The 21,972-nt window shown below is 38.9% G+C and overlaps 3 protein-coding genes across 12 annotated transcripts in view; all 3 read left to right on the top strand.

Moving 5' to 3' along the window:
- The window catches only part of kaznb (kazrin, periplakin interacting protein b), a 114,104-nt gene extending 108,576 nt beyond the window's left edge, over window positions 1-5,528 (top strand). For 7 of the 9 annotated variants that reach the window (XM_042405736.1, XM_042405739.1, XM_042405738.1 and 4 more), the window contains 4 exons: window positions 318-488; window positions 1,854-2,034; window positions 2,200-2,333; window positions 3,883-5,528. In XM_042405736.1, coding sequence (XP_042261670.1) covers window positions 318-488; window positions 1,854-2,034; window positions 2,200-2,333; window positions 3,883-4,053 — 657 coding nt within the window. In that variant the 3' untranslated portion in view covers window positions 4,054-5,528. Of the gene's footprint in view, window positions 1-317; window positions 489-1,853; window positions 2,035-2,199; window positions 2,362-3,882 lie in introns of all 9 variants that reach the window. The other 2 variants (XM_042405741.1, XM_042405742.1) reach the window with 2 other exon arrangements.
- A 179-nt stretch (window positions 5,529-5,707) lies between these two features.
- Window positions 5,708-10,089, top strand: LOC121893749 (kazrin-A-like). 2 transcript variants are annotated; one of them, XM_042405746.1, is made up of 8 exons: window positions 5,708-5,792; window positions 6,935-7,125; window positions 7,240-7,358; window positions 7,450-7,681; window positions 7,948-8,049; window positions 8,514-8,680; window positions 8,859-8,955; window positions 9,922-10,089. In XM_042405746.1, exons 2-8 carry the CDS (start codon window positions 7,024-7,026, stop codon window positions 10,081-10,083), a joined length of 981 nt encoding a protein of 326 aa, XP_042261680.1. In that variant the 5' UTR covers window positions 5,708-5,792; window positions 6,935-7,023; the 3' UTR covers window positions 10,084-10,089. The 2 variants fall into 2 exon arrangements, with proteins under 2 accessions (XP_042261680.1, XP_042261679.1); XM_042405745.1 differs by lacking the exon at window positions 5,708-5,792 and adding an exon at window positions 6,240-6,322.
- A 2,277-nt stretch (window positions 10,090-12,366) lies between these two features.
- Window positions 12,367-21,736, top strand: tmem51b (transmembrane protein 51b). The gene is made up of 3 exons (XM_042405747.1): window positions 12,367-12,665; window positions 19,081-19,513; window positions 20,488-21,736. Exons 2-3 carry the CDS (start codon window positions 19,095-19,097, stop codon window positions 20,948-20,950), a joined length of 882 nt encoding a protein of 293 aa, XP_042261681.1. The 5' UTR covers window positions 12,367-12,665; window positions 19,081-19,094; the 3' UTR covers window positions 20,951-21,736.
- Window positions 21,737-21,972: the final 236 nt, after the last annotated feature.

Here is a 21,972-nt window from a genome sequence, read left to right as displayed (position 1 = left end):
TGTCAGCACAGAAATGCTAAAGGCATGTTTGAGGTAATTTAGAGACAAATCAATATTGGTATTTACCTCAAAAATCTGGTATCAATTGGGCTATAATCTTAATTTTAGAACAATACAGCTGAAATGATCTGTTACTCTAGTGACGTCACATACTCCTCTGTCAAGTTTGGAGAGAAAAGTGCAAGTTTTGAAAGAGATTATAACACAAACTATAGCGGTGACATGCTTCTTGACTCAAATTTGGAGCTCCGTTGATCATTCAAAGTGAGATTGTTGGGGATTAACTATGTCTGTGTGTGTGCGTTTGTGTTGTGCAGGAGAGTGAGGATGCAGTGAAGGCCCTGGCAAAAGAGAAAGACATGCTTGAGAGAGAGAAGTGGGACCTGAGGAGGCAGACCAAAGAAGCCACGGAGCAGGCCAACATCCTGCGTACTCAGATGGACATGAAGGAGAACAGGGTCAAAGAACTAGAGGCCGAGCTCACCATGGTGAGTCACCCTGCATACAGACACAACTTTGCTGAATTAACTGGAGTACAATGGTGCCACCTAAGTGTTATTGTCTGTTATGTAGGACATAAATGCAAACAAGATGTGGGCTTGCAATCCTATAAGTGCATTCATATCAGTTCAAACACATGCAGTAAGCTCCTCTGCTATATATCCTCATCCCTTCCCTCTCTCAAAGCATTACTGGGGAAGAAATTCCTGCCTCCTTTCTGTGTTGCTGTGTGTCGGTCTCTCAGAGGTACAGTTGTCAGTCTGTGTGTCATTAATCTCTCTCCTCCCTCGGCAAGTCATAACCACCCACAGATCCTCACATCAAGCTGTATCACAGATCAGATTTGTTAGCACATCAGTGCCAGAGCTGCATCACTGTCAAGCAACCCAGCTGCAAAACATCATTCTATCTTCTTTTTCTTTCTTCTTTCTCCTCTTTTCTCTATTTAAAATCTCACTGTTTGTACTTTTTGTGTAGATGCACACGCACATGCAATCAACGTTTGTTAGTTTATGTAAGGAAGTTTATTTACAGTTCATACAAAGAGTCAGTTGGACAGTCTTTTTCTCTGCAGTTCATGGGAAAAAATTAAAAAGCAGCACAAGACATTTAAAAACACAAATAAAAGCAAAGAAACATATTTAACATTAACTTTAAAAAAGATTAAAACCATTTGTGTACTGATGTGAGTTTGTGTATTTTACTTTTTTGTGATTTATTCATGGAGCTGTTGTATGTTTCCAGTGGCGTAAGATCATTCTGGCAGCCATACTGATACCCACAATTAATTTAACTCTATTTATTCACTGTAATGTTTATTTTTATTGTTATTGGCAAGTTCCTCAACAGAGGAAACAATAAAACTATTGAATTAACGAACCATTTGTTTATTATCAACCGACTCACAGTTTTAGTTCAGTTTATTTATTTATTTATTTGTTGCCAGACAACAGAACATTTTCTTCTTTCCTCTGATTACTGCAATATTCAGCTTTTGTGTTTCTCTTTTTCTTTTTTAGTAACACGATTTCTTATACCATTATACAAGCTCATAACAGTGTTGGAGCAGCTTCTCCGTGCAGTTGGAGATGCAAAATGTTTGTTTCATAAGTTCTCGAAGTGACTCATTTACCCGGGGTAGTAACATTTTCCTCAGTTATTATGCTTCCTGAGAAAAACACCAACAATCTCGAGCCATATTCAATAATTCATCACAAAATGGGTTCAAGATAGTCGGTTTGAAGATTTGAAATTACTGTAAGTTATGAACAAGACAAAGGTAAGGTGATAACAGACGAGTGTATTTTACTTAACTCATGCCTGGTTTTTTTTGTTTCCCTTGTGTTTCTCAGGCCAAGCAGTCTCTGGCCACCCTGACAAAAGACGTACCGAAGCGCCACTCGTTGGCCATGCCTACAGAGCCTGTGGTGAACGGCAGTCAGGAGTGGGTGATGCAGGCCGACCTGCCGCTGACCGCCGCCATTCGACAGAGCCAACAGACCCTCTACCACGGACACACAACAGACAGACAGGGTAGGCTCTCTGATCAGCTCTGCCTCTCCATGCTGCTTGGTGTTGCTTTTACAGGCTCAATATACTAATAAAGGGTTTCCTGGAGGTTTCTAATACTAACTGCGGGTGTGAATATATGTGTGTGTGTACGTATGTATGTGTGTGTGTGTGTGTGGCGACCTCCAGCTGTGGTCAGGATCAGCCCCTGCCACTCTCGCCAGCCCTCCGTCATCTCTGATGCTTCTGCGGCTGACGGGGACCGCTCCTCCACGCCCAGTGACATCAACTCACCTCGTCACCGGACCCACTCCCTCTGCAATGTAAGAGCTGCCTGGCCCCCTCTACCAAGTAATCACACCTCCCTCCTCTTCGTCTTCTCCTGTCTGTGTCTGTCCCTCTGTCCTGTCGGCCTGCTGGGTGTCAGCCTGCCTGCTTGGTGGTGGTGGTGTTATTTTGCATTTAACTCACTTTTAAGCAATAGTTTGACATTTTGTGAGATAAGCATATTCGCTTTCTTGTCCAGAGTTTGATGAGAAGATTGATACTACTCTCATATTTGTCTGCTAAATATGAAGCAAACAACAGCAGCCGGTTAGCTTAGCATACAGACTGGAAACAGAAGGAAACAGCTTGCCTGGCCTTGTCCAAAGAGCTTTAAAGGTGCCTACCAGCACCCCTTTAAAGCTCAATAATTGAGATATTATATCTTGTTTGTTTAATCAGTACAAAGTGTATAAAGACAAGTTGCGGTATTATGGGGATTTATGCTATTTCCTGGTCATGTTCAGTAACCTCCTGAGGTCTTGTTGTCGGTGTGAGGATGTCAGGCAACCACCAGAGACTCCTAGAAGTCACTGTGCCCGGTGGCAAATGACTTGCCCATAAAACCACTTACAGTTTACTATGTACATACTATATTTTTGCACAGATTACACAGTGGAGATATAACCTGTTAATTTGTGAGTTTCCAGGTGCTGGTAGCTTAGACTGCATATAAAGGTGGACATAGCCAAGTCACCATTTGGTTGGCATTGGAGCCTGCTTGAAGCCCAGAGTTGTTGCTTATTGTTCCTTCCAAATAAATAAAGAAGTTCAGAGTGTTGCCTTTCTCACTCTGGAAACACACCCCACTACCTCAGACTGAAGCGAACCCTAGCTTACTGGTTACACCGAGCGGTGCACACTTGGGCTAACATTAGCTACTTTAGTTAAATTGTGCTAACAGGGCAGGTATCGTAATCAACATTAAACTTACGAAATATTGCAACAACAGTCCAACTCAGAGTCCCAGAGCCAAGGAGAGCAGCAGGTTAGCCAGCTGTCAATCGACGCCTACTTGGCAGACATCAAAGCTATTATAAGTCTTCAAATCTTATTAACGGAGCAATAATTACCAAAATGACCACCAGCACACTTATTAGAGGGCTTGAATTTAGTGATTGAGACCCAAAAAAAAGAAGATTGACTCAATATTTCTAGAGAGAAGTTGACAGTTTTTGAATGGGAGTTAATTGAAGCCATCATCTGGTGGCCATCAGTGGCACCTTTACTCCTTTACTCCTCACTTTAAGGTACTTCTGCATTGGCTTCACCCTCAAGCCGTAGTAGTTGCCATTTGGTTGGTTGATGGGCTTTGTCATATTTCGATGAAACCAGGCTAGCTGTTACCTCCTGTTTCGTGCCTTTATGCTAAGCTAAGCTAACAGGCTGCTGGCAGCAGCTTCATATTTAGCTTACAGACATGAGAGAGGTATCAATCTTCTCATCAAACTCTCAGCAAGAAAGTGAATAACTGTATTTCCCAAAATGTTTTAACTCAGCCACATGAGAGCACTAATCTTAACTTCCTTCCCCCTCTGCCTGGTTTAGTCCATGGAGGACCTGGAGGACCAGAAACGTAAGAAGAAGAAGGAGAAGATGACTCTGGGATCTCTGTCACGGGTGTTCGCTCGGGGCAAGCAGCGCAAGTCACTGGAACCCGGCCTGTTTGATGGTACAGCCACACCTGATTATTACATAGAGGAGGATGCCGACTGGTGATGCTGAGTGTGTGTGTGAGCGTGTGTGTGTGCGTGTTTTAATGTTTGAATATGTGTGGATATCCACCTAGCTTTAACTGTGTGTACAGAGCATTTTGTGTGTGGAATTGATTGGATGGGGGAGGGGGGTAAATTTTAAAAGAAAAGCCTAACAGAGACTGCTATCCCCATAAATGTACAGTATATTACCCTCAAATTGTATGTTTGTAAATTAGATATATATTTATAGATGTACATGTATGCATCTGTATATATGTTTACATGCATATAAATATATACATGGGGTTATTATTATGTGTAGACATGTTTATGCTGTATTATCTTCCAAATGTCTTAATGTTTTATGGTTTTTTTTTATAACTGGAGACTTGAAGGACTGCTGTTCATATGTAAATAGGAGTTATTGTGAAACTAGTGTTTTTACTGTCAATGTCATTTGGCTTTTGTTACTTTGCAGTTGCTTTTATCATGCTTTTCAACATTGATTTCTAAGTTTCTTCTAATCCCTGATCCTACTTGGCCTAATTATTATTATGACAGAGGAGACATTACCTGATTGGCTTGGAAAGAAATGGATATTTTGGAGTTTAATCCACCAAATTCTGTTGTTTTAAAGTGTTTGTTGATATGGAAACACATGCATTATTTATATTTAGATCTGACTGTGGTACAGAGTTGTACTTTGAGGTTTCTTTGCTGATAATACATCTGCAACATATCACAATGTGGGCAGCAGGGATCCATTTTATGATGGAAATAATTACCAATAAGTGTTTTAGAGTCAGTCTTTCTTAAAAAATTAAATTGTACTGACTTGAATACACAAACAAAAATGAACAGTGATGAATATTCAGGCACACCTCTTGTCTGCTGTTAAACCATGTGCAAGTGCCAAAGGTTAAAAACACTCATCTTTGAAAAATCTGCGCATCATTCTGTCACTGTTAGCACTAGCCTCGTAACATTGTTTATGTCTGATTCATCTCCTACTGAGAGCTATCTAACATGTGCCAATATGAGACAAAGGAATGTGCATTAAACACCTGCATGATCCCTACGTGTTGCTTTGGTTAGATGTTCATTCATTGCCAATCGAATTAATAATCTCCACAATCCTGTGTTGCTCCCATGTTGCCCTGTCTCTTTACCAAGTTATCTTTCCTTGCATTATGAATGCACGGTCCCTTTTTTTTTTCCTTTTGCTGTTTTTGTTTTGCGTTGTGTAGAATCCCTCCTCATTTCTTGCAAATGTGGCTCTAATAATTCTCTGTTAAATGCTTTGTAATTTAGGAGATGTTGCGTAAAAGATTAAATCTATTGAAGTATTTTATTTAAAAAAAGACAAACCAGAGGTAACTTCAAATATTTATCTGCTGCAGCTGTTGCAGCCAGATGTCGAGGAGGTTTTAGCATTTTCAAAATGAATATAATTGAAATGAAATCTTATTTTAAAAATAAAACTAGTAACTGAATACATACTATGTGGCCGTTTTCTGTTCCATGAGTAATCTTGTTCTTGTGTCCCAGTCTAACGTGTCTCTCCCTCTCCTGCCATTTCTAATGGCATCTTTCCTGCCAGTGAGTAACTCCTCATCTGTGATGACCAGCTGTCTGTTTCTGCACTCTGGGGATTATTCATATCACTCAGGTCCATTGGAAAAGTCATATTTTGTGGAAACTGTTTTGAAAGATGATGGACTTTGCATGAAGCATTTTTGTCAGCATGCGGGGGCGAATCAGGTAAACACATGGATTTCATCCTGGATTTGTTGGTTCAGTATGAATCAGTGTTTTCCTGTGGTTGGGATGGGCGGTTAATGGGCAGGAGCATGATGTTTTATGAATAATCCCTGTGTCTCTAATACATTATCCTAATGGTCTTAAGTCCCCTCATATCATCAGATAGTTACTGAAGTATTTTAACACCTTTACTAAACATGGTACTGTAGTTTAGAACTGACCAAACATCTAAATTTTCATATCACAAAATAGCAATTACATCTGTTATAAGATCCACATAACAATGTTTTATTTCATTTTGTATGAAAACCTTATTAGCCATTGCTATGTGGACACAGGAAGTGTACTTTGGCTCCATCTAGTGGCCATGTGATGCAATGTCAAGACACTTTATGTCAAGGTTGGATAGATGAAAGGTATCTTAGAGCTGTTTTTTTATCCAGTTGACTGAACTGGAGGAATCTCAGTAAACACAGGAAGAAGAAAGAAAGACACATTTCTTAAGTTGCTGCAAACTGTGACACACTGAGGTGAAGGTGTATTTCTTATGCCAGAGGTTTTCAAAGTGGGAGGTGGGCCTCCTCAGGGGGGCTCCAAACAGTCTCTGAGGAAGCTCAGTGATTGGAAGTGAAAAAAAAAAAAGTTATTACATTAGTTATCAAAAGGAGATCACATATAATAGCCTAAATGTATGTGATTTGGTTAAAGAAATAGTTCAGAGATATGGTAGTTTGGGGGAATTTTACTGTTTTTCCCACTTTCCCAGAGTCAGAAACAAGTAAATGCCTTCAGAAAGGCCCAATAATATATATATATTATTGGTTGTAGTCTGAAGTATGTCAAACAGCAATATCAGGCTATCTTGGCTCAATTGTTGAGTGTCTATGGGATCAAATAACGTAATCATGATCCCATAGGCATCCAGGAAAGCAAGCAAATAAACAAGGGGGAGGGGGGCCTTTTTCCAAGCTTAGTCTGAGGGGAGGCCCACAGTCTCAGACTCTGAAAACCCCTGTCTTGCTACTACCCTTTGACTTGATGTCAAATTGTCTCCAGATAAGTCATTTCTTTGATTTCCATATCCCCTCTGACCCCTGAATCCCTCCTGTATGCCACACCATAACTTCTCCTGACCAATCCAGACTCTGACAGCCTCACACAGCAGAGCCTGTCTGACGGAGAAGAGCAGCTGGACCGCCTCCAGCAGGCGGAGCTCACTCGAAACGCATGCATGTCACTGTGGAGGGCAGGTGCAGTCCAGGCCTGGCTGGAGGTTGTCATGGGAATGCCCATGTACATCCGTGCCTGCTCTGAAAACGTCAAAAGTGGCAAGGTACACTTTTTTGTACACATGGTTCTTTTGGTTTGTTTGCCTTTTGCTTGAGAACAGATGGGGATGTTCAGGTGCTGCTCCTGTTTGATAAAACACCTGATTTCTGCTGTTTAGGTGCTGCTTGTCCTCACAGATGAGGATTTAGAGCTGGGTCTGGGTATCAGTAACCCAATTCATCGCAGGAAACTAAGACTGGCCATCGAGGATTACAGGAAAGCTGAAGGGGACCAAGGGTGAGCAGCACCAAACAAAACACTGAAGAAACTGTAAATTGTTTGATAAAAAGTTAATATTACTGATCAGAGGTATGTATTCGTCCCATAGACTATCAAAAGCATCTGAGATGGAGCATCACTGGGTTGCAACAACATGGCTGAGTGATGTGGGGCTGCCTCAATACTCCCAAACTTTCCAGACTCACTTAGTGGACGGACGGGTGCTGAACTCTCTCAGCCGCAGAGACCTGGAGAGATTCCTCAACATCAGTGACCAGTTTCACCAGACCAGTCTACTTCTGGCAATCCAGCTCCTACAGATGCTCAGCTTTGATAAGGAGGTCAGTTTGTGGATCAGATGAAAAGGTTTTGAGTAGCTTTTTTTTTCCAGCAGTCAATTATCGTGTGAACTTTTCTACTTTAGCTACACTGACAGGACCGCATGTGATTTCCATTTTTACCACCATAGCTTGAGGCACACAGAAGCTCATGGTGCTGCATTATCTCAGAAGACCCTTATCCTTCCCTGACCTCTCTCTGTGTTTTTCTTGGCCCCCGCCGCAACATTAGTGCTTCCGTGGTTATCTGTGTGTTTGTGTTTTCACAGGCCCTGCAGGCACGGCGGGCAAAATGCGAGCACCAAGACCGGGACCCCATTGTTTGGACATGTCACAGAGTAATGAAGTGGATTAGAGACATAGATCTCAAGGTGGGTGGGAGGTCAGTGATGGTATTCCCTTTGCTCTGGAGTTTTCTAAGGCAGACTGGAAACAGATACCACATATTACTGGTCTGGGACTCCCTCAGACATAGTGAAAGCTTTGTTGCTTTGGTGCCTCACCACCGCTGAAAGAAATACAGAAGAAAAACACTTTTACACAACTAGAGGTTAAAAAAAACATAGAACAAATCAGCCTTATGAGTGCTTATATGAACAATACTTTGCCAGAGTTTAGTCCATACAAAAACACTACTTTTGCTCCAGAATTAAGCAGCAATTTGTTTAATTTTTTTTTTTTTTTTTTTTACCAGAGTATACTTTTATTTCCTGATTAATTTGACCTCTGTACCTCAAAGACTTTTGAGGACTAATAAAGATAAAATCGGAAGTGATTTTTCTCAGCTGCACTGCTAACAAAGGTACATGTTCTGTCTCTGTGTTGTTCTGTGCAGGAGTTTGCAGACAATCTTCAGGGTAAAGGGATTCACGGTGCTGTGATGGCTCTGGACCCGTCCTTTGACACAGATGCCATGGCCAAAGCCTTGGGGATCCCCAGCAACAAACACATGCTGCATCGGCACCTTTATGAAGAGATGAAATCACTCGCTGTGCCTCACAGGTAGATTAAAGTCTCCTCAATCCTGCAGTAGTTACACACCAACCTTTTGGCTCTTAATTACATGATTTTGTTCTGTGCTTTTAAAAATGAATCTTCTCTAGTTATTTCAAATCTCATGAAAAAATCATCATATTGTCCACATAAAAAAATAAATTAATGTCTTTTAATACCTTCACAGCAATGCAGAGCAGAGCCTTGAGGTTGTCAGTTCCTCTTCGCCTGTGGCTGTTAAACGCTTTGCTGAAGAGAGGGTGTCTATGAGAAGATCAGGCAAGGTATGTCATTTCACTATCATAAGATTGGACTATATCATATTAAGTGATTTATGTAATAATAGTAAGAGAACCGCTGAAAATGTCGCAAAATATATTTACACAAAGTCAACTGTTAAAACCACTATTCAGTGCTGTGACAAGTTTTTAATCAATGTCACTAGATTTACTGTAGTTCATTTCTAAAATATTGTTTACATATAATTAGATATACTGTATATCATTATTCAGCTTTGTAGTGGTGCAATGTTTTCATCAGTCAGTGTCAATTTAAAAAATATATTTCACATATGTAAATACAGACACAATGGATGCAAAGTTGTGCAACACTGCAAAATGACGGCTGCATAATACCCCCAGGTCCTTTTTCATACATCAATGACAACTACTCGACTACTATTTTACAACACACTGAATCAGCAGCTGTGAAGCTCTGACAGTCATTGTGTTTTCAGCATATGACCATAAATTAACATAGTGAAATATCATTTTGAGAGCATGTTTCCTCCTTAAAATGACGCCTTTCCAGTGGAAATGGGATGTTTGGGCAGGACATGACACATGAGGGGTGCTGGAATGTCAGTTTGGGAGAGGAAGTTTGATTTGGTGAAGAGCTTAGAGGGGTCACATTGTTTAAAACATCTTTTATGCAGCATGATGTCACAATTTTCTGGGTTGTGAAAGGATTTGGATATAAAAATGAAAGATACAAAGTCTTGTAAAATAGGTGCATGTTGAAAAGGTCTCAGCCAGACACTTCATCGTGACTTCAAGATTCAAATGACTTTTTATTTATTTTTGGAAGAAAATACAAATCAAAGTTTGTTCAACTAGTAAGTTATACTGTTGTTAGTAGCTTTTATTGGTTTTACTTTAATGTCAGCAGATAATATTTGATGGAAGGTGTATTTGGGTTCAGAGTCTTGCATGAAACTGCATATTTTGTGTTATGCCTTTGCATTTTTCCAGAGTCCGCTGAGGTTACGTGCAAACAGCCACTCGGTGGAGCGAAGTCACGGCTTCCACGGCAGCTGCGGCTCTCTGCCCAGAGAGGCCAGAGTTCAGGCTGTGCCCCGGGCCAAAGGCAGCCCAATGCACACCTACAAGAGTGTGGAGATCACCAACGTCTGAACCACTCTCAGCCATCAAGACTGCTCACATTGTTACTATTGTTTACATTGATATTGTATCATAGTTGTTTACTACTGAAAAAGACCTACACTGCTCAGCATATCTGGAGTATAGGAAAGTTGATAAGTTGTCTTAAAGGATTCTACAACTTAATTTAACAAAAAATAGCTATTTTGGCCAACATACAGTATAATAGAACAACACATCCTCTGAACAGAAACAAAAATAACTTTTAACCTGATAGAGCTGTTGTAAATATAATGATGATGATTTTGTGAATGCAAAGTTCTATTGTTTTTTTTTTCAATTTAATTTCCAAATTTGTTTTATATTATGAGTTTTATACATTATAGAAAAGACTGATATCAAAGATAAGAAGGGTGAAACATAACCTACAGAAATAACTGAGTGTTCTCGATTGATGCCTTATATGAAATAGGTCTCACAGCACAGTCACATCATTATTTTGTTTTTTGCATATATAAGAATTATGCTTGAGGTATAGAAAGATACATATCCTTTGTTACTCTTCTGAGGAGATCTGAACTATGTCACGTCAGCAGCAAGAGACTGTTCAGAGTTTCTGGCTCAAATCAGTCCCACAACCTCCTCTAAGCCCTCTGCAGGGTCCATTCAAGTTTTTCATTTCAATTATTATTATTTCTTATTACTCTGAGAAATAGTGGACCTTAGTTTAAAAAAAACAGTAAAAAATGAAATTCTGACATGTGGAGGAGCTGAATTTGCTGTCACCAATATATTAAAGAGGCACAGATTTTATGAAACTGCACATTCATGCTATCACATGCAAGTGTTGATAAAAAAAAAGAGAGTTACTAAAAGAACGATATGGTTGAATGTTGGTTTTTTTAGAGTGATAATGTGTAAGATTTAAGCAAATTGTCTTCAGTTTATGTTTATACTGTATAAGCAAATTGACAAAAAAAAATGCAAACCAATGGACAGAATGTACCAGTATATTTTGTACAGTTTGATCATGTTTTATAACACACAGTTGTACAATGTTTGCTGTTCCTGAGCATGAAAACACACACATGAAATGTCACCACCCTCGTTGTGTGCAGCTGAAAGCCTGAAGTCAATCTAAGGAATGAGAAAAACAGGTTTGTCTGCTGCTTTGTGGGCGTCTCCAGTCACCAGAGCAAAACCGTTTCAGCGGGAAGGTTGGACCAGTTCAAACCTGTATAGAGACAGAAACAAGGGAAGGACTGTTTGCTTTTAACATCTGTGTTAATATTAACTGTCCCTCTGCGCTAAGCTGTCATAGCGTTTCATGTAGCAACATTAAAGGTGAAATTATTGTCAACTGTTGCACATATGAAAGTCTGTTGTTATTTTTCAAGACAAATGCAGTCAAGTCGGTGTTAACAAGCTAATCATAGAAGACTCATAGGTTTATGTTTTCCTGCATTGATTTTGGATAAATTTGTATGTTTCTCCTGTAGAGTGGTGTACTATAGTTTTGTGATATTTCAGAAATAGACTCTACTTTGATATGATGAATGTTTGAATTCAATAATCATAATTCCTGTTTGCATTTTATGACCCTGAGTTCAAATGATTTTTTTTCTTCCTTTTTTACCTTTTTTCATCAGAGAATTTTCACTTTTTGAAAGACTCTCTGTTCACACTCACAAAGTTGCACACATTCACACTTAAAGGTACCCCATACAACCACAGTGGGGTCCACTGGCCACTGAGCAGCTTCACTTTAGAAGGTGGGGTGAAAGAGAGAGAGAGAGAGAGGGATAAGCCTTGCTCTTTCACGTTCCCCCACCCAGATTTATTCAGCTGGTCAAGGCATCAATCGGATAACTTTCTGCTACTCGAACTTTTAGGCCACCACTTCTTCTGTTGTCAAAAACAAACAGATAAATCTCTGCAAGTAGCACTAAAATCATGTTAGGCTACTAATTTTCATTGATCCAATTAATCACAGAGTGAGTCCTCTTAAAATCACCTCCCTCACTTCACTACATACTTTGGACCACAATATGTTACAACAGCTGGTTTTCTTCTTGTACAATAAAGGACCGTTTGAAAATAATATAATAATAAAAATAATAATAAGAATGATACTAATATAAATAATAATTATAATAATTGCTATCAGAAAGGTTTTGTATAACTTAAGATGAAACTAAAATTAAATGGAGGATTTTATTATCCAGCATATTATTGTATATAGTGATATTATTCATTATCGGTTTCAGTTATCAGATCTTTGGCCGGATGTCCCTGTTGTGCCCAGAGGAAGCTAACATGAGCGGCACTAGGACCAAGAGGAAGACAGGTCGCAGACGCACTTTACAACCAGGAGGACGGTTTTCAGTCCGGCTGGAGTTTAGACAAAGTTCCCATTAATTATATTGCTATCTGTAGCTGTGATCACTATAGGAAGAAATACACTTTTTAAAATATCTCAGGTGAACGGGGCGTCAGGTGTTGCGTCTATGTTTTCTTCCTCTTCCTCCGCGTCTGTGATCTTCCTGAAAACACCTGCGTGATTCAGGTAACTCACCCATGAAGAGGGAAGTCCTTGCGCACTGAGCGGCGAAAAGGTAAGGCCTCTTCTAGATCACCTTCACCACTTTCGATCATGATTATCAGTTTAACCAGAGCTAATAAATTTATTTTCTCTTTGAGTTGTTTATGAGGTGTTAAATTAGTCAGGTTGAGTTTATCCACCTGTGAAGGGACAGGTCTCCTCCCTCTGAGGTATCTTCCCACTCCACAAACAATGAATGCGCTGCCAGTAAACTGGCTGAAGGACGGAGCCACCCGCACTAATTTCCCCCTTTACTGCGCCAGTAATGTCTCACTGGTTGAGCTGTTAATGTACCCATATTGTAGCCTAATAGAAACCGCAAGTAGGCCCATGTGCATTACAAGAAAAGCTGCTTTTTAATGCTGATGTTGAACAGGACACACCCATGCACACTGACCAGCAGGCCTGCAGCATGCAGGACAGTTCAGCATTGAAGTTAAGGAGCCATTAGAAGTGACACTGAAGGTCTCATGTTATGCTTTATCCTGACAGAATCACAGGTTAACTCACTGCTATACCTTCACCATATCGATAATGATCACAATGCATGTGGCTCTGCAACAGGTGACACTGTAAGTCAGTCAGCTGCATTACATATATGTATGTTGTATCTAAATAAGTGGAGAAGAAAACAGTCTCCAAAATGGCAGCACAACTTGATGTCCTTTCAGTTTTACAGAGTTTTATAAACATTGATCCAACTTATTTTTCTCCTCATACTGATTCCAGTATCTCAACTGGGGGGATCGGTCAGTACCTGCCCGATACCAGGACTCTCCTATTCCCTAATTTAAAATCTTTATATTTCACTGTCTGGAAATGACTGGGATCATTATTATGTAAAGGTAACAAAAGTCCAGGGGAAACTGATTCTGCAGTTGGTGTGGCTGCATGATTGTAACTGACAGCAGAAACACTGAGTTTTATAACGCCATTGACAAAGAAACTGTAATAATGAGTCATGTTAAAAAAAAGTTATGTCATAGTCAATATTCAGTACACTTAATATGAGCAGTATTGGTGTCAATACTGCTCAAGTGTGTCAAATCGATGCATGCCTATTTGGGCTACAGTTAATGATTACTATTTATTACTGGTTAATCTGCTGACTACTTTCTATTTTCTTAATTAGTCGGTTAATATTGTGAAAAATGTCCAATAGGATTTAAGATTTATTCAAATGTCTTGTTTTGTCTGAGCAACAGTCGAAAACCAAAAGATATTCAGTCTACTGCCATATATGACAAAGAAAAACAACAAATTGTCACATCCTTTGTAATACAGACAGTGTGTCATCATTTCAGTGTCAGAGTCGCCGAGTAATAAAAAGTTGAACTGCCGGAAAGCAGGTTAACTGTGTTCAGGAAAGGAAGGAAACACATGCGTCACATTCACAAGTAAATACACTGAGTTACTGGGCGATACTGTAAGGACAACATATTCCAAGAGACCAAATCATAACATACCAGAGTATCAGTCATTTCTCTCACCGTTACCAGTCCCAGCCGCTTTGAATCACAAGCACAGAGCCTGCAGGACCCCTCTATTACCATCTTTCTGAAGAAGACAAATTGCAGGGCGCGCTCTGTGCGAAGGGTTGGACTAACGTTCTGGTATTTATGCATGTGGCAGACATGCTTGATATACTTTGTCATTAAATTTATACATGAATATTACATCAGTTCATGTGTCAACACGGTTCATGTGTGTCTATCCTACCCTGAGAATATCAAGTGATTCAAATCAAGTGATTTACTTACTTGAATAAACTGGATAAACTTATGGGTCACTTTATAGATGCATTTCTAATAAGTAGTCCCCAAATTATGGAATTTCTGAATGATATTGTGAGCTTACAGAGTCAATTTAATTATAGTTATAACGTAGATGTTCAGGTGCTCTGGGCCTAGTGACAAACTTTGATAAAGTACTATAATTGTTTGTGGTATATTTGAAGATTTTTTTCCAGAAGTTCATATTTTGTTTCAACAGCATGTTTCAATCTAACGTTCTGTCATAAGCAAACATTTAGTGATTTATCATCCATGTCGCTTCAGATATTTGTGTGTATTTACATATTACTCTGAGTGGGTCTGTCCTGCCAGAAAAAGAGGTGACTGGCAACCATAGCTGTAACCATTAGTTGATTAATCAATTAGACTATTGCACTATTTTTATAATTTGTTTATTATTTCAGTCATTTTTAAAGCGAAAATGACAAAAATCCCGTAGCTCCAGCCAGTCATTTATGAGGATTTGCTTAGTAATTCGTGACAGTAAATTGATTGTTTGGGTTTGGGGCTGTTGGTCTAACTAATCAGGCAATTTGAAGATGCTGCCCGGATTTTAGGAAACTTTGACGGACATTTTTCACCGTTTTCAGGTGTTTTATAGAACAAACGATTAACCAATATATTGATGATGGAAATAATAATTAGTTGTGGCTCTACTGAAAATAAAGGTGCAGTGTTCTTAGGGTTAAATGTCTTTTCTCCTTCAAAAAATCTTTCTCATTGTGGCCAAATAATTCCATCTTTGTGTCATCAGACCACAAAACCCTCCTCCAGAAGGCTTTTTGTTTGTACGTGTGATCAGAAAATAAATTTGAGTTGAACTTTAAAGTGTCAATTGTGTAGAAGAGCGTCTTTCTTGCCCAGTAGCCTCTCACATCATGACAATGTTGACGCATGTGTCCCAGATGTCTCTGCATCACGGAAGACCTGTTTTTGGTGATTCTTGGATTACATCTGACCATACCGGACCTGACCAGTGGTCTCTCAGCAAGAGGGTGACCTTGTGAAAGAGACCACTGTTCCCATTTGTACAGTACAGTATTTGTCCCAGTACTTGTACTTGCGCTGATGATCTTGAGAGCTGAAGTTGCTTTGAGAAGGTCCCAAATGACATTCCTGACTTCTTTTAATCTATTATGCAGATCTGCACTGAGCTCTTTGGACTTTCCCATTGCGATGTTTCTGTGTCAGTAATGCATGAAGTCAAACACGCTCTACTTATACAGATGCAGAGATCAAATTTAAAGTAGTCAAGTAAATAGTCAAGTCAAATTATTTACAGAACACATTTAAAAACAACAAATGTCGACCAACAAGCTTCACAAACAGATAATTACAAACAAATAAAACCAGACATAATAATGAGTATTGCATAGAATAAAAAAATAGTACTTTAAGTTACTGTATGTATATTTTTGACCCATCATTTGACCCATTTTGTCATATTTTCAGAAGACCCACAAAAAATAGAATAAAATAAAAGCAAACCTTTTTTGTTTTGTAACAAACGTACATTTCTCAATCATTCCGTCACTCACAAGTGTCCTGACAAGTTTGTGTGAACGTTTGACCACAACTGTATTTATGATATTTAAGTTCCATAATATGCTAACTATGAGAGATGATAAATGATACTGTAATACTGACATACTGCCCAGTCTTAATGTGAACTATATACAGGAGGAATCCAGGATTCAGATTCAATCATAAAAAGTTGCTGCTTAAACAGTTTGTCTTGAGCTTAGCTGTGGTATAATAACATCTTCCACATAATGTTTGATCACTTAGCATTTTCTCATCCTCTTTGTATTGATGGATGTTGGGTTTATTTTTTATGGCATTGTGGATTTTGAGATAATTGTCACTCATTACCATTTAATTCATATGATCATGACTTCTTAGAATATAACAGCTGAAATTATAGTGATTTATTTCAATAATTGATTAATTGCATTGATTTTTAAAGCAAAAGGGATATTCTGCTTTTCTTTGTCTTATGTAACTGAATATCTTTGTTTTTGTGGACTGTTGGTTTGACAAAACAACCACGTAGGGCTTTAGAAAATTGTGATGGACGTTTTCTGACATTTTAAAAACCAAACAATCAGTTAATCAAGGAAATAATTGGCAGATTAATCTATAATGTAAACAATTGTTAGTTGCAGCCCTACTGTATATTATCACACTATGCTAATACACAATTAGATACTGTTTCACTAAATATCACAATGAGCTAGAACTATTTTTAATGTTTTAATTTAAGCAAGCTTCATCATCTTATAATGTTACATAACAGCTCAGCACCACAGTGATGCTGTATGCAGGAGGGCATCTTAGGACACACAACTCATCAAACATTAAAGCTCCTACAGTAGATTACAGAGACAGATGACTGCTGCATATGGATATGATTGCAGAAAGTAGTTAAAGAGTGGAAAACACTGCCTGGCGTCTTGCTGAGCCAGAATATGGTCTAATCAGTATGAATATGTTTCCATCCGGCCCAATGCGAGAGGTAAAGTTAGTGCTACATACCACAGTGTGGTGGTATGAAGAACATTTTTCCAGCACCTCCAGTCTAAATGGAGCATTTAATAAACACCACAGCACAACTTCAGCATTGTTGCTGACCAGGTGTGAACCAGATGTGGAGCTTTTATGGCCACCGTGTACTGTTTTTTTGTTTTTTTTCTTCTTTAAATGCATACTCCCTGCAGGATGTCATTAAATGAATATGTTTCCAAACACTCACTGCAGTCAGTATATTTCAGATGAGACATCAGTAATATTTTACAGCAATATGATCATTAACATGTAGGTTGGGACTCATATGTATATGTATAAAACATATTTCAGTTACTCAAAATTATGCAAATAATGGTTATTATTTTCTTGATTAATCGATTAGTCTTTAAAATGTCAGGAAAATGGTGAAAAATATTGATTACTGTGTCTCAAAGCTCAAGATGACGTCCTCTAATGTCTTGTTTTGTCCTCACCAACAGTCCACAACCCAAAGATATTTGTTTACTGTCATAGACGACTAAACAAACCAGAAAATATTCACATTTAAGAAGCTAGAACCAGAAAATTTTAGCATTTTTTTCTTAAAAATGACTCAAAATGATTAATTATCAAAGTAGCTGGCGATTGACCGATTGATTAATCGACTATTTGGGAAACAGTGATTGTCATTTTTAAAAAATTATTTTCAGACATTTTTGGTTGAACTACTCACAGCTTTGTAAGTAAGTAAATGTTGCTTTGTTTTAAAGAGTGACAAGCTGATAAAGCAGGAATTTCCCTCCAGTAGTTTTGCTTTACCCAATAAAATGGATTTATACATTAAATACACAGTGACACAATAACACTTAAAAAAAAGTATGGCCACACAAATGATGAGAGCTGAAACTTCACTTCTCGGACTCTCAAGAGAAAAAAACAAACATAAGAAGCTTCACAAAGTAGGAATTGTATAGTAGGACTGTTGGATTAGATTATATTGCACAGGTGTTGATGTTATTAGATTCAATCTGTTGCATTGTGACATACTGCATACATCATAATGTATGTTGAGTAACATGTTTGCATCAATTCCAATGTTTCTGCCAAATACCATCAACATTAGCATTTGCATTTTTGTTTCACATCATTCTTTGAGTGTGAGTCATTCCTCTCTGTGATACCGCATCTCAGCTTCATGTTTTTCATGTTAAGACTTGTGTGGACCTACCACTGGACTAGTTGTTTTCTTATAACCTGTTTTCTCACCGCACCTGGATGTTTTCTCTTGTAACCTGTTTTCCCACTCTCTCACTCCTGTTCCTCAGAAATGAAGCTGTCTTAACACTTGTATGCAAACCAGACTTTAACTAATTTATTCACAGATATAAGAATAGGAGTCACAGAGCTGCCTGAGATATACAGCAACATTAGAAACATGAACATTGTATCAACCGAAACATTCAAATGTCACATTAACTGGTCTAAATTTCAGATTTTGGGCCACATAAATAAACTTGACTCATGCAGATGGTCATCATGGTCACATATGATGGACTTTATATGAAACATGAGACTATTAATCCACTTTTGTCTCTGCCTAAACTTCCACAAGGCTCCATTGAAGCATTAACTGGTGTTTTCTTTATTTATTGTGCATATTAAACCAAAAGGAATTCATGTGACTTCCTCTGAACTCCCTTAACCTTGGAAGTGCCGTTTATTATTTTCCCAGAAGGTTTTCATTATCATCTTATGCATGTGGTGGTAAATATAATGATAAATATCGGCTTATTATTTGGAGGTTTTTCCTTACATGTACTTGCTGTTTGACACAAGCTTTACACCACCTGTTATGACAGGAAAGAACTTCTTCAGTGGTGGTGCACTTTAGTAATCATACGTACTGCACAAAAACCTTTTTTCAAAGAGAAGGAAACAAGCACCATCTTCTTCATAAGAGTTGCCATAGCAACCAGTAAAGTGTAGCAGGTGTGCTTAATAGCAGTACAGCATTGCTGCAATACATCTTTGTCCAAGCACATTACTCGAATAATTTTAGATTATTACATGATGGCAGCTTTCTAGTTAGAATTTGTTTGTGTCTATTTAGCTCTTTTTATCTTCTTGCAGTTTGTCCTGCAGGGATGTGTTCCAGTCAGGGTATTTGTGGCGGAAACAACCGCCCTCCCAACAGATCCTCCAGCTCACAGGGCAGTGGTTCAGGAGCCCACTATGCCCTGTGCGCCCTGGGAGTTGGACTCATCGCATTGGGTATTGTCATGATCGTGTGGACTGTGATACCCATGGATGGAGATGCCTCAGGCGGCTCACCCACTCCATCAGGCAACTCTACCACAGACAGCTCTGATAATGACGAGGACATCACAGAACAAAGCAAGTCCTCGTCGGTGGCTATGGCACTGGTTGGAGTTGGGGGAGTCATGTTGCTCTTGTCCATCTGCCTCGGGGTGAGAAGCAAGAAGAGAGCTCGCGAGATGAGAAACCAGCCAGCAGCAACAGGAGGCGCCCTCTTGGATCATGTGGCAGGAGAGCAGGCAGAGCCGTGAGTCATGACTCTTACTTCAGTTTTCATATACTGATTTATCTTAGATATCGTCAACTTCCATTATTAGCCAGGAATATTTAGAAATGTTTGGTACACATATTATTGATTTCCAACTCATGAAACATTTTAAAAGTGGAAAAATTCCTTACATGGGTGTCATCAGGTGGAAGTATCCCGCCTAGAAACCAACACAGGATGAATGCGCTAAAAGCAGCACACACTCACCAGTTTACATCAGGAATATCACATTTTCTACACACAAAAACCTGCAATCAGAATAATTTGAAAGATGCCATAATCACTTAGAGTCTACTTAAAAAAAATAGAAAAATATGTTTTAAATAAAGGGTTGTTCATGCATTACCTTATATAATGTCTAGTTGTTAATCTAGTCTGTGGAGCAGGATATGTTTTCTATTTAACTTTTCTGATAAATTTCCAGAACTTCTGTGAATCTGTAGCACAGATTGATGTAAATTGAGCTGATCTGGGTTTTACTTCACACCGTGATCCGGCTAAACTAGTAATTCTGCCTCACAAGACAATATTCAATTAGTTTTTCTGGAAAAGGTTGTCTAAGATTTAATCACTGACAGTCGTACCTCACAGATATAAACAGGATACATCATACACATCATGTTATGTTATGTGTACCATTATCACTGAAGTATCAAATACCTTTTCGTTAGGGGTGCACTTATCTGACCTGTCGATTACTGATCTTGTTAAATAAACCTGGTATCAACCAGACGTGACTGATCCCCATTCAACACAGTTTTTTCATTAATGTCATCATGTATTTTTCCTCAAGTTACATTCATTCAGTCAAGGACGGTTACTGATTCAAGCTTTAGTGCCACAGCAATCCCTCGTCTTCTTTGTCTTGAGTTTCATGTATTTAGGAAGCAGAGGTCTTGAGATAATACGGGGTGTTCTCTCACTGAGGGTCACCTAATGCATCTTTTTTTCAGAGCTGCAGATCCATCTACATACAACGTGCCGAGCTACGACGAGGTCGTTGGCAGCGGCGATTACCCGGTCCGTCAGAGCAACCTACAGCACAGCACCTCCCAGCTGCCATCTTACGAGGACATCATAGCTGCTGTGGAAAACGAGGGAATGGAACCCACTAACAACCCCACTGAAGACACCCCTCTTAATGATCCCGCACCGGCTCCCGCGCCGTCTGCTGTTGCTGCTGCTGAGCCCCAGGCCGACCCTGCTGCCCCCACGTCAAACCCCAGGCTGCCTGCCCGCAGCAGCAGCCGGGCGAGCCGTTTACTGCGGCCCCTGCGGGTGAGGAGGATCAAGTCAGACAAACTGCACCTGAAGGATTTCCGCCTCCAAATCCGTAGCCCCACACAGAATCCAGTGACCATTGAGCCCATCACTCCGCCACCTCAGTATGACAATAAGATGCCTGAATTAGGGTAGAGCCTCCCCCTTATGTCTTATTGCCTGTTCCTGATGAATAACAATATCTCTGGATTAAACAGACTAATGATAACATTTCTGAAAACCCATTTTCAAGGATGATGTTAAGTAGGTTAAATGTTGCTGGGAGCAGCGTGATGGAAGCCATGCAGACACACCCATGAAATTAGGAAATTTCTTTCTCTTCTTTGCTATAATGCAAAGGATCGGCTGTTTTTTAAACATCATGCCATAAGTTATGTCAAACAAAGGACAACATTTCAGTTTTATTTAATAGCCAGTTGTAACGTGGAGTTATGGATAATCTCATGTTTTTGACCTTACTAGGAATTATCATCATTACTGTGTTTTGATTCTGATTAGTTTTGAATTGTGGTTATTTTGAAGCCGTGTGCGGTGATTCAAGGGGGGAAAAGGGAAACTAATTACCTTTTTTTTTTTTAAAAAAAGTTCTATTAAGTATCATAAGCATCAGATGTGCAACCTTCATGTGATTTGTATGACTTTGAAGAAAACACACCGAGGCCAAAGATTTATGAATTATTTTCTGTTTGTTTGTGAATGCCTTTTTAAAGTTGTTTTTAAATCCCGTGGTCTTAAACAAACTGGTTCAAATTACCTTTTTGAGCCAGATATTAACAGAAGTAAAATGGAAACTGGATATAATATGTGAGATTAAAAAAAAACACTGTTGAACAGTAAAAACCAGTAAACTGTTGGATATTATATTGGATATATGCTAAAGAGATGTGGCATTAGAAATAAAATATGCATTGTTTCTCAGAACTTTTATATGTTTAAATGTTTAAATCCTTTAAACTATGTTGTAATATTTGTAAAAAAAAAAAAAAAAAAAGTGGTGAATAAATGTCTTTCTATTTCATTTAGGATCACGTCATGGTTCTATGTTTTTTTGTTGCAAAATGAGTTCAGCTTTTACTGCTCCAACATCTTCTAAGATTAATAATAAGTAGATACTAAATAAACAATAAACCAAAAATAGATTTATTTTATTGATCAGT

This window comes from Thunnus maccoyii, chromosome 3 (assembly GCF_910596095.1).
Source record: "Thunnus maccoyii chromosome 3, fThuMac1.1, whole genome shotgun sequence".
Taxonomy (NCBI): domain Eukaryota; kingdom Metazoa; phylum Chordata; class Actinopteri; order Scombriformes; family Scombridae; genus Thunnus; species Thunnus maccoyii.
Note: the sequence above shows the minus strand (reverse complement) of the source record. Positions and strands in the feature narration are given on the sequence as shown.

Excerpts from the sequence above, each read along its gene's own strand:
- LOC121893749 (XM_042405746.1), top strand. The coding sequence starts at position 7,024 with ATGTCACTGTGGAGGGCAGGTGCAGTCCAGGCCTGGCTGGAGGTTGTC. Across the intron at positions 8,681-8,858 it reads TCACTCGCTGTGCCTCACAG|CAATGCAGAGCAGAGCCTTG; the intron begins GTAGATTAAAGT and ends ATACCTTCACAG. Across the intron at positions 8,956-9,921 it reads CTATGAGAAGATCAGGCAAG|AGTCCGCTGAGGTTACGTGC; the intron begins GTATGTCATTTC and ends GCATTTTTCCAG.
- tmem51b (XM_042405747.1), top strand. The coding sequence starts at position 19,095 with ATGTGTTCCAGTCAGGGTATTTGTGGCGGAAACAACCGCCCTCCCAAC. Across the intron at positions 19,514-20,487 it reads GCAGGAGAGCAGGCAGAGCC|AGCTGCAGATCCATCTACAT; the intron begins GTGAGTCATGAC and ends TCTTTTTTTCAG.